The 15991-nt window shown below is 34.2% G+C and overlaps 5 protein-coding genes and 1 long non-coding RNA gene across 8 annotated transcripts; 3 read left to right on the top strand and 3 right to left on the bottom strand.

Annotated features, from left to right (window-relative positions):
• Positions 1-7: 7 nt before the first annotated feature.
• Positions 8-1090, bottom strand: LOC114877362 (ATP synthase subunit delta, mitochondrial). Its single transcript, XM_029189854.1, has 4 exons — positions 979-1090; positions 659-785; positions 379-576; positions 8-302 (listed from the first exon to the last, which is right to left on the bottom strand). Exons 2-4 carry the CDS (start codon positions 773-775, stop codon positions 135-137), a joined length of 483 nt encoding a protein of 160 aa, XP_029045687.1. The 5' UTR covers positions 776-785; positions 979-1090; the 3' UTR covers positions 8-134.
• A 179-nt stretch (positions 1091-1269) lies between these two features.
• LOC114877361 (DNA-directed RNA polymerase II subunit RPB3) lies at positions 1270-2585 on the top strand. Its single transcript, XM_029189853.2, has 5 exons — positions 1270-1492; positions 1563-1707; positions 1776-1983; positions 2051-2257; positions 2325-2585. Exons 1-5 carry the CDS (start codon positions 1407-1409, stop codon positions 2507-2509), a joined length of 831 nt encoding a protein of 276 aa, XP_029045686.1. The 5' UTR covers positions 1270-1406; the 3' UTR covers positions 2510-2585.
• A 1353-nt stretch (positions 2586-3938) lies between these two features.
• On the bottom strand, positions 3939-4737 carry LOC114877322. Of its 2 annotated transcripts, XR_003789545.2 has the most exons (3): positions 4667-4737; positions 4178-4343; positions 3939-3978 (listed from the first exon to the last, which is right to left on the bottom strand). It is a non-coding gene; the product is annotated as an uncharacterized LOC114877322 (long non-coding RNA). The 2 variants fall into 2 exon arrangements; XR_003789544.2 differs by lacking the exon at positions 3939-3978 and having other exon boundaries at positions 4067-4343.
• A 10-nt stretch (positions 4738-4747) lies between these two features.
• Positions 4748-10469, top strand: LOC114877319 (structural maintenance of chromosomes protein 3). 2 transcript variants are annotated; one of them, XM_029189727.2, is made up of 18 exons: positions 4748-4893; positions 5192-5267; positions 5339-5517; positions 5597-5755; positions 5819-5978; positions 6048-6333; positions 6411-6585; positions 6651-6764; positions 6837-7087; positions 7159-7302; positions 7375-7686; positions 7770-8081; positions 8158-8650; positions 8723-8985; positions 9071-9236; positions 9325-9463; positions 9539-9776; positions 9848-10469. In XM_029189727.2, the coding sequence occupies exons 1-18, from the start codon at positions 4879-4881 to the stop codon at positions 9972-9974; spliced, it is 3609 nt and encodes a 1202-aa protein (XP_029045560.1). In that variant the 5' UTR covers positions 4748-4878; the 3' UTR covers positions 9975-10469. The 2 variants fall into 2 exon arrangements, with proteins under 2 accessions (XP_029045560.1, XP_046142000.1); XM_046286044.1 differs by lacking the exons at positions 4748-4893; positions 5192-5267 and having other exon boundaries at positions 5438-5517; positions 5584-5755.
• LOC114877321 (probable signal peptidase complex subunit 2) lies at positions 10406-11760 on the bottom strand. The gene is made up of 3 exons (XM_029189729.2): positions 11495-11760; positions 10903-11207; positions 10406-10833 (listed from the first exon to the last, which is right to left on the bottom strand). The coding sequence occupies exons 1-3, from the start codon at positions 11522-11524 to the stop codon at positions 10590-10592; spliced, it is 579 nt and encodes a 192-aa protein (XP_029045562.1). The 5' UTR covers positions 11525-11760; the 3' UTR covers positions 10406-10589.
• An 87-nt stretch (positions 11761-11847) lies between these two features.
• On the top strand, positions 11848-14564 carry LOC114877320 (pre-mRNA 3'-end-processing factor FIP1). The gene is made up of 4 exons (XM_029189728.2): positions 11848-12292; positions 12543-13451; positions 13531-13874; positions 13985-14564. Exons 1-4 carry the CDS (start codon positions 12113-12115, stop codon positions 14103-14105), a joined length of 1554 nt encoding a protein of 517 aa, XP_029045561.1. The 5' UTR covers positions 11848-12112; the 3' UTR covers positions 14106-14564.
• Positions 14565-15991: the final 1427 nt, after the last annotated feature.

Raw genomic sequence — 15991 nt, 5'->3', positions numbered from 1 at the left:
ATATATGTATTTTGTAATTTAGTAATTTTTTTATTGTTGCTGTACTTTTATACAGGATTATGGCAGAAATGTGATGAATACATGACCTAAAATTCAATAACATGTAGGATAATGTTTTAACATGTAAACAATGCTTATTGAGCAGCTTGTACTAAAGCTTCTCCAACTTCTACTGCAATAGATGCTTCAGCCTTGTCTTTTTCAGATGATGCAGAGGATAACTGTTGCTGAGCTTTGCTAAGAACATCTCTGGCTGCTGAATTATCTATATTTTCTACAGGATGTGCTTCCTCTGCTAAAACCTGCTCCACAGTATCGTATTAAAAAATATTTAATACCTATGTTATTTTTTATTTAACTGGTATAATATGTACATACCTGTACACTATTATCTTCATTTATAGTAACTGTTCCTGAGGAAACAAAAATCTTTTTAACTGATCCTCCCTCTTCGTACACTGTAACTACACCAGGTTTTAGTACAGCTAGCGTGGGAACATGTTTTGGTAAGATACCAAAACTACCAGAGAAGGATGGTACATCCACTTGTTTGACTACAGCTTGGTCATAAAACACCTAAAACAACAATTTTCTTAAAATTTTGGCAACTTCAGTTTCAAACCATGTTTACGTACACTAGAAGTATATTTATACATACTTGATTAGCTCCAGCAAAAGTAAACTTCATTTGGTCTCCTGGAGCATCAGCGTACGTTCTCCTTTGACTACGAATTAATCTTAAATAAGGGCGTAAATTACGAGTAAGAGTTGCCATTTTTAATGTTCTGCAACAAAAATTCATTCATTAAATGTTATATAAAATTTCGTTAATTTACAACAGAGGACTGATTACATCACACGTTCGAATCACATATATTAACTATTGTTTTTTAAAGTAAACATGTTAAGTGAATTAAATATTTGAACGAATAATTAAATATCCTATGATTCGTCCATTTACAAGTTCAACAAACTCACCGCGCTTTTGTTTAAATATATTTCTTGCACAAATTACGTTATAGCAACTATCACAGATATAAGTTAAAAGCAATATCGTCTATTGCAGGTAGCTAAATAGGAACAGTGACTACATATAAAAAAAGACTGGATATGTCTTTCTTCTCCCAGGATTATGATTTTTGGGGTTCCAGACACCCCCAGGTGACATGTAAGGATACCGGCTGTGCTCTTTGCATGCAGCCTTGACCTCAGCTTGGGGGGTGTCTGGGACCCCCTAAGTATAACCCATCGGTAATAAAGGCATGTTCAGTCTTTTACTATCTGTAGTCACTGGTTCAAAAGCATTCATGTATATAGAAGTTGGTAATATCCGTTCTAAGAAAATAGCAAATGATATAATATTAAGTACATTTTTGTTCGCTTTTTGAATATAAAAAGTTAATAAAATGCCGTACGCAAACCAGCCATCAGTTCACATTTCGGATCTAACTGAAGAAAATGTAAAATTTCAAGTAGAGGATACAGAATTGAGGTAAGCTAGGTTCTGTCACAATTAAATAATGTTATTGTTCTGTATTGTTAAATTTTCTAAATACTTGTAGTGTTGCAAATAGTATGAGACGTGTCTTTATTGCTGAAACACCCACCATGGCTATTGATTGGATACAATTGGAAGCCAATTCAACTGTTTTAAGTGACGAATTTTTAGCACACAGAATTGGAATGATACCATTGATAAGCGACGATGTAAGTATTTAAAAATCAGTTGCCTTCAAATTTGAACATAAGCCTAAAGTTTGTATAAAAATCATTAGGTTGTTGACAGGATACAGTATACTAGAGATTGCCAATGTATGGATTTTTGTCCAGAATGCAGTGTAGAATTTACGCTTGATGTTAAGTGTACAGAAGATCAAACGCGACATGTAACTACTGCAGATTTTAAATCCAGTGACCCAAGAGTGTTACCAGTTACATCTAGGCACAGGGAGGATGATGCCAGTGAATATGGAGAAACAGATGGTTAACATTTTTCTAAGTAATATATTTATTAATGTTTCAGTACTATAAATGGATCTTTGCCTTGCAGAAATACTAATAGTAAAGTTAAGAAAAGGACAAGAATTAAAACTGAGAGCATATGCCAAGAAAGGTTTTGGAAAAGAACATGCAAAATGGAATCCAACAGCTGGTGTAAGCTTTGAGTATGATCCAGACAATTCCATGAGACATACATTGTTCCCTAAACCAGATGAATGGCCAAAATCAGAGTATAGTGAATTAGAAGAAGATCAATGTAAGTATTATATTACTTAAGAAATTAATTGCTGTACATGTACTTGATGGATTGTAAAATATTTCAGATGAAGCACCATTTAATTGGGAGGCTAAACCAAATAAATATTACTTTAATGTTGAAAGTAGTGGAGCATTGAAACCTGAAAATATTGTAATGATGGGTATTGCAGCTTTGAAAAATAAACTATCTAATCTACAAACACAGTTAAGTCATGAAGTTCAAAGTGATGCATTAAGTATTCACCATTAAATTGTATAGACTATTAAGAATTTAAGAATCAACATTTTTCATTATTCATTTTAAAATAAAATCTTCATTAAATACATATAATTGTTATTTATTGTGGTCCTTACATCAGCTGTTTCAATAATCGTGCGTGAAACGTTGGATAAAATATATAAGCATGATGGATTGGATTTTATATCTAAAGTACGGCTGACGCTATTTGCATACCGACATTATGGCATCTGGGGTGTCAGAGACCCCCGATGCATCGGCGGCACGCTCTATATACAGACCTACATGAAATTAGCCGGAAGGAATAATAAAATATGATTATTATTAATTTTTCTTAGTGAATAGACTCCTTAGGAGGACGAATGTATTGATTTTATTACTTCCGTCTGTATCTTTTATATCTCTGATTCCACTATATTTCTGCACCCTTATATCGCTGCATTCCTTACATCCCAGCAACCCTTACATCTCAGTATTCCTAACATCTCTGCATCCCTTACATCTCCGCGTTCTATTCATCCCTATGTAGGAATCTTCCTTACATCGCTTCAACCCTTATATCCCTGCATTCTTTACATATCTTAATCCCTTAGATCCCAACATTCCTTACATATCTATTTCTCTTACATCCCCGCATTCTTTTCATCCCTACATTCCCTTCATCCCGGCATTCTTTTCATCCATACATTCTTATTGTTTTCCCTGCATCTCTCGTATCCTTTCAACCCTTATAATAAATATATTATAAATAAAATACTTATGGCCTCTGGTTCGAGTAAAGGTAAGTAAAGCTCCGTGAAAAATAATTTTAAATTTAAATTTTTGCAAAATTTAGTTCCTTTTTCTGCCGCCAGAGGGCGCTGATTCGACGTTGAAATTTTAGTTCAAATTTTTCCCGCTAGAGGGCCAAAATTTCGACAAGATTTAGTTCCTTTTTCCGAAACCAGATGGCGCTGATTCGACGTCGAGATTTTAGTTCAAATTTTTCCCGCTAGAGGGCCAAAATTTCGACGAGATTTAGTTCCTTTTTCCGAAACCAGATGGCGCTGATTCGACGTCGAGATTTTAGTTCAAATTTTTCCCGCTAGAGGGCCAAAATTTCGACGAGATTTAGTTCCTTTTTCCGAAACCAGATGGCGCTGATTCGACATCGAAGTTTTAGTTCAAATTTTTCCCGCTAGGGGGCGCTGTGTTTTTCGAAATTCTCGGTAAAAATAGCGGAATAACTTACCTTTACTTACCTTTACTTACCTTTACGCGAAGCGGTCTTTATAATATATTTATTATAAGAGATGCAGAGATGTAAGGAATGTAGGGATGTAAAGGATGAAGAGATGTAAGGAATATTGGGATGATAAGAATGTAGGGATTTAAGGTATGAAGAGATGTAAGGAATGTAGGGATAAAAAGAATGTAGGGCTGAAAGGAATGTAGGGATGAAAAGAATGCAGGGATGTAAGGGATACTAAGATGGGCTTGGCCTATAATGAGGGATAAAATTATATAAATAACTGGAAAAAGTAAAATAAATGGGGTCCTCGGCTGAGACCCAGAAGAGTGACATAATCATAAATGTTATTCCCATTCGATGAGCTTATTTAATAAGCAAAACAAAAAAATGAAGTAAATTAAATATACTCTGGAAGAAAATTATACTGGTTGTGCCCTCTTCATACGGACCTGATATTATCCAGGGGTGTTAGAGACCCCGAAGCAGTGGCGACTCTCTCTGCATACCGACATTATGGCATCCGGGGTGTCAGAGACCCCGTTGTATCGGTGGCGCTCCCTGTATAGCGATATATCATCTTGGGGCATCGAGGACCCCAAAGCTAAAATGTGCGACCTATGGAATTTTTACAGACAAATTGAAACCTCTGTAACTTTAAACTCCGACCACTTAGGCACACAAACACAACGGTTTTGAGCTAATCTCAGCGAGTCCTTTCTAATTATAATTATCATGTTTCTAATGACGTATAAAACGTATCTCTAACCCTAGTAGTTCTCAAGTTGAAAAATGACACGGATGGACGTCTTTGTGCTTTATATATGTAAGATAAGATAAGCGATATTACTGTAATGTGCTGTAATGAATAAAACATAACTGTACCGAGGAAAACAAATAAATAAATAATGAAACAAACTTAAAAGATAGTATTTTCTTACCTACATAGTGGCTACAGAAATTCATCTCCCGCCACCTCCCGCCCAAATATAAAAACTTTTTAATGTTGTCGCCTTGCAAATTTACAAATGTCGCTGTGCCAACAAGTCGGTTGAATTTCTTTCTTTCGTTCAGTGACAGAAAAATTACGTTTCTGATTGAGTTACCGTAAAGTGTTTACACGAGAAACACTCGTGTGATTTTTAATCGCATCATGTATATCAAGCAGGTATGAAAAATGATTAGGTTTGCTTCTGAGTTCCTGTCGCTTTTTGCGCGCTTCGTACAACTTCCTCCTAATAGACGCTTACCATTTGTAGTAAATATTGTTATTCAGTTTAAGTGCGCATGAAGATCACTTCAAATACAATGCCTTTAATTGTCCTACATTCATTATTCCATAAATGATGTCAGTGTTGTAGATACAAGATGTTGTATGTTTACATGGTTAAACGCAAACTACCTATAAACATTAAATATAAACAAAAAATGATTATATTTCATATAATACACCTCTCTGTGATTAGGTGATTATACAAGGATTTAAGTCATACCGTGAACAAACAGTGGTAGAACCATTTGATCCAAGGCACAATGTAGTAGGTATGTATCATTGAGATTAACGGAAAAAGATTTTTGAATTTAGGTCAAGTACATGATATTTTTATTTCAAGTTGGAAGGAATGGTTCTGGAAAAAGTAACTTTTTCTATGCAATTCAATTTGTTTTGAGCGATGAATTTTCACATTTGAGACCTGAACAGCGACAAGCTTTATTACACGAAGGTACTGGACCAAGAGTTATTTCTGCCCATGTGGAAATTATATTTGATAATTCTGATGGAAGATTACCGGTACATGCATAGTTATTGCCATATATTTTATAATATGTTATTTAATTTTTAACTTATTATAAGCAGATCATCTTTATAGATTGATAAAGAAGAAATATATCTAAGAAGAGTAATTGGCTCAAAAAAGGACCAGTATTTTCTTAATAAAAGAATTGTAACTAGAAATGACGTAATGAACTTACTAGAATCAGCAGGGTTTTCAAGATCAAATCCATATTATATTGTAAAGCAGGGAAAGGTATGTTTCATGATGAATGTATGATTTATAAAGACAAAAGGCATGATATATTATGTTGTATAGATAAATCAAATGGCAACAGCACCTGATTCACAAAGGCTTAAATTATTACGAGAAGTAGCTGGTACTAGAGTATACGATGACAGAAGAGAAGAATCAAAATTTATTTTGAAAGAAACAGAAGGAAAATTGGAAAAAATTCAGGATTTTTTGCGAACAATAGGTAAATCATAATTTAAGTAGACAGTAACTCTTTGAAAAATAACTGTAATGAATAGTAAAATGCTTACAGAGGAACGTTTAAAGACATTAGAAGAAGAAAAAGAAGAACTTAAGGAGTATCAGTGTTGGGATAAACAGCGTCGTTGTTTAGAGTATACGATTCACGAGCGAGAACTTAAGGAGAATAAAAGAAAATTAGAAGAACTTGAAAAATCTAGAGCTAATAGCGGTGCTGAACAAGCAAGATTATGTGCAGATGCAAAAACTGCACAGGAAATGGTAAGAGCTGCAACAAAACGCCTCAAAGAGGCAAAAAAAGAAGTGCAAACCGCAAAAGAAGAACGAGACACGCTTAGGTAATATTCGTAAAGATATATACGAGCAACGTGTCAAGAAAAATGATTTGTTAGTTACAAATGAAAAATATTTTCAGCGCCGAACAACAACAATTACTGAAAGAGAAAACCAAATTAACTCTAACAATTAACGATTTACTAGAGGAAGTAAAGGGAGATAATGATAGTAGGAAACGTGCTCAACAAGAGTTGGAAAAATTAAAAGTGAATATTGCAGCAAGAGAAGCAGAATTAGAACAACTTAAGCCAGAAGTAAGATTTAAATTGTGTACTTTAAATACGAATGAAAAAAATGTGTAAACCATCATTTATTTTAGTACGAAGAAATGAAACGCGTTGAAGAGGAATGTACTCGCGAGTTACACTTAAAAGAGCAGAAAAGAAAAGAATTATATGCCAAGCAAGGAAGAGGCAGCCAATTTACTAGCAGGGTATTGAATATAACTTAACTAGATGTAAATGAAGATATAAAGATACATACTTTAACTATTTTTCTATTTTAGGATGAAAGAGATAAATGGATACAAAATGAACTGAAACAGCTTACCAAACAAATTAAAGACAAAGAAGAACATCAAAGGAAAATTAGCGAAGATTTAAAGAGAGATGCAGAAAAGCAAATTACCTTAGAAAAAAAGATCGAAGAACATACACGCGAAATGGAACGGCAACGAGCTTCGATAGATGAACATAATAAACAATATTATGAACTTACTAAAGCCAAAGACCAGTGTCAAGCAACTCGAAAAGAACAGTACGTTGATCATGCAATTTTCTTTATATTTGACAATATTTAACATGTATACTAAATTTATAATATGACAGATATCGCCAAGAAAGTGTGTTACAATTAAACTTATCAGGACTAAAAGAGGATTTAGCCAAAGCAGATCAGAGTTTACGATCTATGGCAGGGAAACCTATTCTAAATGGTCGAGATAGTGTGCGAAAAGTACTGGATACGTTTCGGTAGGTATCCCATAATTGTTTACAAGGAATCATTTTTACTATGAATATTTATTTCGCTCTTTTTTTTTTTAGTGCGCGTCCAGATATGGCCCATGAGGTGAGTAGTTATTATGGGCCAGTAATTGAAAATTTTAGTTGCGACAAGAGTGTTTATATGGCTGTAGAAGTAACTGCTGGAAATCGTTTGTTCCATCACATTGTGGAAACTGATAAATTTGGGACAAAAATTCTAAAAGAAATGAACAATCAACGCCTTCCGGGAGAAGTAACATTTATGCCTTTAAATCGACTTCATGTAAAAGATATAGATTATCCAGAAACAAGCGATGCCATACCAATGATATTACAGCTAAATTATGATCAGAAGTATGACAAGGCCTTAAGGTAAATACACGATAAAATAGTTAACGCAAAATTACTTTCCATCAACCGTACAGATTAATTGGTGTACGTAATTGTAAATGTAGGTATATTTTTGGAAAAACATTGATCTGCCGTAATTTAGAAGCTGCAACAAATTTAGCCCGTACTTCCGGTTTAGATTGTGTAACGCTTGAGGGTGATCAGGTATCATCAAAGGGATCATTAACGGGTGGATATTTTAATACATTAAGGTCGCGTCTAGAAATACAGAAAACTAGATCAGAATTAATGGCTCAGATTGCATCTTTGGAATCTCAATTTGCAACGCTCAAAGAAGAGATCAGGAAAGCTGATCAAAATATCAGTTCTTATGTCAGTGAAATGCAAAGAACCGAAACAAAAAACAGTAAAGCGAAGTAAGTTGTCGTCATTAGATTTTTTTATTGTTTTCCGAGATTTTTCTGAAGCATTTAATTAATTTTACTATTACAGAGATGTATATGACAAGATGAAAGCAGAAATACGGCTAATGAAAGAAGAATTAAGCGCGATAGAACGATATCGAACACCAAAAGAAAGAAGTCTAGCTCAGTGTACATCAAGTTTGGAAGCAATGCGTGCGACCAAAGAAGGTTTAGAAAGTGAATTGCATCAAGAACTCATGGCACAACTATCTGTTGCTGATCAACGTCAAGTTGATACATTGAACGATGACATAAGACGTTTAACGAAAGATAACAAAGAGGCATTTGCTAAACGAATGCGATTGGAGGCTGAAAAGAATAAATTAGAAAACTTATTAACCAATAATTTAGTGAGAAGGAAAGATGAATTAGTTCAAGCGTTACAAGAAATATCAGTAGAAGATAGACAACGTCAATTAGAATCATCTAAAGCACAATTAGCAGATATTGAAAAGAGATTAGTGAAAGTGAACGCGGACTTCAAAGCTCAGAACGAAAGAGTAACCAATGCTATAAAGAAAGTATGAATACTGGATAATATTTCATTATATTATGTATAACTTAAAATACGTGTATATTATTTCTTTGTTTAGCAAAAGGCGGAATCTGCGGAAGTTGAAAGGTGGAAGAGCAAGGAAAAGGAAGCGCAGGAAAAAATAGAAGCTGATGCGAAAGATTTAGAAAAGCTAGCCAGTAAATTGAACATTTTGCAACAAAAAATAGTAGAGTGTACGCAAAAAATTACTGAACTCGGTGCACTGCCTAGTCACGACGTGTATTCTAAATTCAGTACTTTGTCTACTAAACAATTATTTAAAGAGATGGAAAAGGCGAACAATCATTTAAAAAAATATAGGTATAATTACAATATGTTCCTGGGTATAAAATTAGTCTTACATTTTCAATGAAAATCCTTCTCAATACTTTAAATTTTATTCTAGTCATGTAAATAAAAAAGCATTGGATCAGTTTATGTCATTTAGTGATCAAAAGGAAAAACTGGTAAAAAGGAAGGAAGAATTAGATAGAGGTGATGAAAAAATTAAGGAATTAATGTCAGTGCTTGAACAACGCAAATGCGAAGCAATACAATTCACTTTCAAACAAGTAATGTGATATCTTATTTTCTACTCTAATCTAGTAATTTCAAAGCAATTATACATGAAAAGGTACAAACCTAGTATTCTATTTTCAGGTAAGCAAATATTTTAGTGAAGTCTTCAAGAAACTTGTTCCATCGGGTCATGCACAGTTAGTTATGAAAACAGCAGATGGTGACGAAGGGGACGATGCTACAACAGAAGCAGCTGATTCTGATAGATTTATTGGAGTTGGTAAGTTAACTTGCAAACACGTGTTTGATGTACTAAATGAAAAAAATATTAAACAATTTTATAAATTTGATTTAGGTATACGAGTATCCTTTACTGGTCATAGAGCTGAAATGAGAGAAATGAATCAGTTGTCTGGTGGACAAAAATCACTCGTGGCATTGGCATTAATATTTGCGATACAAAAATGTGATCCAGCGCCGTTTTATTTGTTCGATGAAATTGATCAAGCATTGGATGCGCAACACAGAAAAGCTGTAGCAGATATGATTCATGAACTTAGCTCTGATGCCCAATTTATTACGACGACCTTCAGGTAATGTTCTAATATCTGTAATAAAGCAATAAACGGTTTTCAATTAATCATAATCAATTATGTTATTACAGACCAGAATTGTTACAACACGCGAACAAATTTTACGGCGTCAAATTCAGAAACAAAGTCTCCCATGTTGTATGTGTAACACGAGAAGAAGCGGCAGACTTTGTGGAAGATGACACGACGCATGGTTAATGTAAAATGTAAATTATTTATAAATTATTATCAATTCGGAAACGATTGTTTTGTCCAAAAGTGACATTGATACTGTATTGCATGTATTGATGATTTTTACAAATATTAAAAAAAATATATATGTTTATTATATTAAACAAAGAATATTCCAGTTCTGTATGTGGATGGCACATTTTATGTAAATGTTTAGAAAAACTTTATTTTTTATTTTTCATTGGTAACATTATTTATGTATTAGTAACACGTATCACTCTACTTTCTTATTTTCCGTTTGTATTCACATATATACTATCACACTTTAATAATTATCATATATTTAGTTTCAACGATTGTTAAGGAAAAAAAAAGATTGTCATATAAAGCACGTAGTTATGTAATTCACTAGTAATGTAAGCGAATAAAAAAAGATTTTTATTCTATTAACAGCTATGTAAAAGTTTATATTTGTTTTTTATTGTATTTAAACGTAAATTACAATACATACGGTATTTTGGATTACTGGATTTTTATTTTCACCACATATTTATACTAAATATGAGGAATGTAAAAAAACCGATTTGTTGCTGGACATTGCAAAAAAGTAACAATCACGTTTAAATAGTTCTGTCATCTTTGTTACTTATCTTTTCGTTGACTGATTAAACTATCATGCATAGTAGTTACAACATTTTCTATTAATTCTGGGATAACAACACCGTTTACATCAATAAAATTTGCAACAGACTTTGTAGTACTGGTCTCATATACCTGTCCTGTCGCTGTATTTCTAACAGACAGTACAAGATTATACTTATCATCATGTTTTTTTAAGTATGAACTTGCTTCCCAAACAAGATCTGGATTAAAACCAGCTGGATCTCTGAAATATGATGATTTAAAAAATATTTTATGAACTTACAAGCTATAAATAATATTAGATATGATTTACCTTTGGATAGCAACTACAAATATACCCTTTTCTTTATATGTTGTATACAATGTTAAAAGTCCCATTAAGAAGAAATATAGTGAAACACAAGCAATTAAAACTGGTTTAGATGCTGGGAAAGGATAGAGATAATCACAGAGAAGAGCAACAATAGCAACTGTTACGGCGATACCACAAAGAGCTAATCTTCCATCAAGTAGAGCAAAGTTTTCTATGTAATTGTATTTTTTTGTAAGTACATCTTTAACTGCATCATCCAATGCATTCTTCACTGCACCACCGTCCCATTTGTTCACTTTTATTACCTGAAACAAAAATTACACTGGTCAGTAATGGTATATTTTTATAAGATAATGGAGAAATTAGTGTACATCGTCTGATCCCAGCGAACGCATAAACTCCAAAAATATTATTATGTATATATACAATGTTTAATTAAAACAAAATTCCTCGAATACTTATAGCGCCATACGTGGCACGATGAACCGGTATTTACTACATAAAAATGTGTTAAAGTATCACTTATATTGATATGCAAAAAACTTTGTTAACTACAAATTTCATATCATCGTGTAATTAATGTAAATCTTACAAGATTTTCCGCACTTTTATCTGAACCCATCTTAACCACAACTTTGTTGCTACAAAACAGCTGCAGTATGGCTTTCTACACGTCAACCGGTCAACTCATTGAAATGTTTGGAACATTCATACCACTCTCAAATTTTTTTGTTAGACTACGAAATAATCGATAAATGCATAATTTTAACTTTCGTTTTTAATTTCAATGTTTTTAATTAAAAACCATCATAGTTTAAAAACAGAAAATTAATAAAAACATATTGTGCACTGAAAACTTATAGTAGGGAATTAGTAGTTACGTTTAAAAAGTATTGGCGAGCCTGTAGAATGAAGAAGCGTTTATATACCGCAATTCACCAGAGTCCATAAGTGCGACGCGCAGGTTGGAAGATGGTGGGGGAACGCAGCGAGCTCTCTGCTAATCACTTTCCACTTTGTTTGGAAGTATCGCCAATCAGGGCGAAGATGCGTACTGGAGATGCGCGAAGAAGGAAAATTGGTCTTTTCGCAGTTATGGACACTGGTGAACTGCGGTATACATATTTTGATCCTTTGATGCGCGTGCATCAGATTACATACATCGGATGCGTGGTTGGTTGGTTAGTTGTCAAGTGATAAAAGGGGAGAAATGGCGGACGAGAACGAGGATCAATGGTTGTATGGAGATTCAACGGACGGAAAAGAATACGCACCGTCGTCCGTTCAGCCAGAAAACCAAGAAAATGATTCGATTTCCGTTTCTATACCAGAAAAATCACAAACTTTGGAAGATCAAAAAATGGAAGATACTCCCGAGCCACCAACAGAGGTAGACTTCCTCTAACCTGTTCATCCGGTTATTATTACCGGATTTCATTGAAATAGAATTGAAAGAAAAAGTAATTTCGATGTATCAGCAGTTTAAATTTATTTGCACTTGCCATAAACACGATTTTTGTGATTAAAAATATGAACATATTGCGAGATTGAACCTGCATCTCTACTTGATCCATATAACCTATCTCGTATGTAAACGATTTATAATTGAACATGATTTTAAAATGATTTAATTTCTATAGGCATCCGAGGAGACAGAGCCACCAGAAGAAGAATCTTCTTCGGCTAATAACGTTCAAAATGAAAATAATACAGAGATAAACAAAAATGGAGTGAGAGAAGCTTCCAGTCAAGAGGATGGCGAAGCCGCCAGTGACTCGGATTCCGATGACGACGTACACGTTGTCATTGGAGATATTAAATCAACTCCTGCCTATGGTAGTCTTAATATTAAGAGAGGAGGACTACTTACAAACGCGTCAGGTGTACCAGATAAATTAAACAAACAGCCAGGAAAGTTTAGCATAGATGAATTTGAAACTATAGGTGTAATCAATGGTATGCCCGCGCATGAGTTTAATCTAGATCAGTTAGAAGATAAGCCATGGAGACAACCTGGTGCAGACATCACCGATTATTTTAATTATGGCTTCAATGAGGAAACATGGAGAGCTTACTGTGAAAGGCAGAAAAGAATGAGAAGCGAATCAGGAGTAGGTTTAATATTAAATGCTGGAGGAGGTGGAGGTAATGCAGGCAGTATGAGGGTCCCTCAGGTGGCAATTACTAACGATAATAGCAAATATTCCGGTATAATGGGACCAAAGAGGGCAGGACCTCCTCCAGGAAGAAAAATGGCAGGAACGATAGATGTAATTGGTAGCTCAGGGTTAGCCTCTAGGAGGAATCTCGACAAATCTCCACCCAAAGGAAACGTGATACAAGTAATGACTGCGGATAGAAGAGAATATTCTAGAAAACCAGGTTTTCCTGATATGAGTGTACCACCTCCAGGGGCAGGGATGCCTCCTGCATTTGACATGCCACCTCCCGGATATCCTGGAGAACCTGCTCCCTTTTACATGCCAGAAACAGACCCGTATTATCAAAGCTACGAACCCACCCAGGATAATCAATGGGGCAATGATCCGGTGTGTAAAACAAGCACTCTTGTTTATCTTATCCTTTGTCTGTTAAAGAAGAAAGTTTAATAATTTATTTCAACTTCAGACGTGGCAGCCGACGAATTTAGCTATCCCGATGACAGAAGGAGAGGACGAAAAAGATAATGGTCCGAAAACGATACCAACGATGGTACCTCCTACGAATATCCCTCCGTTAATACCACCTAGAGACTCGAGGGACCGTGAAAGAGATAGAGAAAGAGAACGGGATCGCGACAGAGAACTAGATTCAATGGGAAGAGAGAGAGAAAGAGATAAGGATAGAGATCGCGATCGTGAAAGAGAAAAGGATTCAATGATCAGGGAACGAGAAAGAGAACGAGACTCGATGTCACGAGACGAAGAAAGAGATCGTGACAGGTCCCGATCCCAATATCGACACAAAGACCGGTAATAAAGCGATCCAGCGTTAAGAAATAAGATTTCTCAAAGATTTTAGTATCTAAGTAAACACCGATCGCGTGTTCCAGTCAACGATAGTATTTTTCGTATTTTTTTAGACATCGGCACCGATCGAGATCACGATCTCGTAGGCACAAATCCAGGTCTAGAAGTCCGAGTCGACGTAAGAAGAAATCTAGACGCTCCGAGAGAGAACGTTCTAAAGAAGAAAGCGAATAAATATTAAAGAATTATTTTTAAAAAACGTCTGTTGCCATATTGGCACATTCAAATTTAATATGCTGATTCTTTTAATAACGTCGTTTTTTCATTGTTACCATCAAGGATAGACGGTGGTAGAATAATCCAGTGCGATTAACGAGGAGTAGCTGCAATAAATGACTCGTGTCACGAGATTATCGCTTGGCACTCTTCGATATTCTTTGTTCAAATCAGCAATTTCTAGCCAACAAATGAATTATATACAGTATACAATAAACTTTATGTTTAACGATACGAAAATTTCCATTGCTGTTTAATATTAATACACTGTCGATACATGCCTACGAGTGTAGAACCAGGCACGGGATGTGAAATTCACCGAGACTTGCCATTCAATGTATGGTTTTATATCATAATGTTATTACAGAAATGGTATTTTATAATAATTAAAAGTAATAATAGTTTGTTGGTAAATCACTCATGAGTGAGTCAGTTGATCGATGCTCGTACCGTTTTATAAAATCGATTACTTGCATCGATCGATGCGCACACGTGTTGTTGTCTTTAAATTCAATTATACCACAATTCTTTTTTCTTTTTTTTTTTGTTTGCATCAAATCTTCCCATTTTCATTATCATTTAATATCATCATACATAATGGAAAAAAATGTTACATTTGTACAGCCATCATATACATGTTACATTTAGAATACCGTTAATTCATTATCCTTTTTACTCGAGTGTACGCGTACATATGTACGTACGTATGTATGTATGTGTTACGTGTATCTGATGCATTAGATATGCACTACTAATGAGTAAAATGCTAATAGTCAAGACAAACTACCGGTACGGTTACCTACGTTTTTCATTTCTTTTTCTCTTATCTTCGAGTAATTTAGAATTTCACTTGCAAATTTCTTATTCGCGGTTTATCGATTAAAGTATTAAAAAAGGCGGTAAAATGCGTGTAACGTAGATCGCCCTACGCGTAAATTGTCTCGAGTCACCATGAATGACAATAAATAAGATTTAAGGTAGGTATTGCGTACAAAAAAAAGAGAACAAAAAGACTCAAGCAATAAAAAGCGCACTTATAATAATCACAACTACTTAAATATCATGTAGATATCTGATATATAACTCGGTTTTAAAGCATTGGCAAAGATAAGGAGCGCTATGCTTGACTACAAACAGGAGAACAATATAGGTATATAAAAAAAAGAAACAGTAAAAAAAAAACAAAAGCTTGAACACTTAACAATGAAATAAAAGTAAAAATAAAAAAGAAATAAGAATGCGTTGGATCCAAAGAGCAAAGCTTGCAAACGATGAACAGGAACGTGCAAAATTCTTGTCAATTTTTTATTATCATTCTTCTGTTTTTTTTTTCTTTTTTAATTCATTTTATTGTAATAAGTTATCACGACATCTTCTTTTCACATTATATTCAGATTCGAAAATCCTTTTTTTATTTAACTTTCTAGAAAATATGAAATACAATCGACAAAGACGCTAATATATATATATATAATATGTATATATTTATATATAATAATACCGTAACGACGTGTTACCGTTCCTGGAAATAGTTTTACAATACATATAATATCGACGGAAACGCTTTATTTTTCCTTGCACGGATGCTGATTCGACAGAACATTGAAACGTAAACAAAAAAGAAAAAAGAAGAAGCGGCAAAATCAAAACTCTTTGGACCTGGGCAATCTTTTTTGAACCGCTACCACCACAAATCGAAAAGAGAAAACGATACAATTAAAATGAACAGAAAAATGAATACGGTATGTATTTGTATTTTTCTGTACGTATGTGTTGCAATAATTGGAACAACGAAACAATCAAGAAAGCAGAAAATGAAAATTGATACACGAGAAAATGTACGT

The sequence above is a fragment of the Osmia bicornis genome, chromosome 6, assembly GCF_907164935.1.
Source record: "Osmia bicornis bicornis chromosome 6, iOsmBic2.1, whole genome shotgun sequence".
Lineage (NCBI taxonomy): Eukaryota > Metazoa > Arthropoda > Insecta > Hymenoptera > Megachilidae > Osmia > Osmia bicornis.
The sequence above is the reverse complement of the archived record's forward strand: the minus strand, read 5'-3'. Positions and strand labels throughout refer to the sequence as shown.

Bases quoted from the DNA above. Each gene is read 5' to 3' on its own strand.
- LOC114877320 (XM_029189728.2), top strand. From the start codon at position 12,113: ATGGCGGACGAGAACGAGGATCAATGGTTGTATGGAGATTCAACGGAC. The intron at 13,452-13,530 runs GTGTGTAAAACA...TTTCAACTTCAG, and splicing joins ATCAATGGGGCAATGATCCG to ACGTGGCAGCCGACGAATTT. The intron at 13,875-13,984 runs GTAATAAAGCGA...GTATTTTTTTAG, and splicing joins CAATATCGACACAAAGACCG to ACATCGGCACCGATCGAGAT.
- LOC114877361 (XM_029189853.2), top strand. From the start codon at position 1,407: ATGCCGTACGCAAACCAGCCATCAGTTCACATTTCGGATCTAACTGAA. The intron at 1,493-1,562 runs GTAAGCTAGGTT...AAATACTTGTAG, and splicing joins GTAGAGGATACAGAATTGAG to TGTTGCAAATAGTATGAGAC. The intron at 1,708-1,775 runs GTAAGTATTTAA...AAAAATCATTAG, and splicing joins TACCATTGATAAGCGACGAT to GTTGTTGACAGGATACAGTA.
- LOC114877319 (XM_029189727.2), top strand. The intron at 5,756-5,818 runs GTATGTTTCATG...TATGTTGTATAG, and splicing joins ATATTGTAAAGCAGGGAAAG to ATAAATCAAATGGCAACAGC. The intron at 8,651-8,722 runs GTATGAATACTG...TTCTTTGTTTAG, and splicing joins TAACCAATGCTATAAAGAAA to CAAAAGGCGGAATCTGCGGA.
- LOC114877321 (XM_029189729.2), bottom strand. From the start codon at position 11,524: ATGGGTTCAGATAAAAGTGCGGAAAATCTT. The intron at 11,208-11,494 runs GTAAGATTTACA...TTTTTGTTTCAG, and splicing joins ATAAAAGTGCGGAAAATCTT to GTAATAAAAGTGAACAAATG. The intron at 10,834-10,902 runs GTAAATCATATC...ATCATATTTCAG, and splicing joins TTTGTAGTTGCTATCCAAAG to AGATCCAGCTGGTTTTAATC.
- LOC114877362 (XM_029189854.1), bottom strand. From the start codon at position 775: ATGGCAACTCTTACTCGTAATTTACGCCCTTATTTAAGATTAATTCGT. The intron at 577-658 runs GTATGTATAAAT...TTGTTGTTTTAG, and splicing joins CTTTTGCTGGAGCTAATCAA to GTGTTTTATGACCAAGCTGT. The intron at 303-378 runs GTATGTACATAT...ACTGTGGAGCAG, and splicing joins ATGAAGATAATAGTGTACAG to GTTTTAGCAGAGGAAGCACA.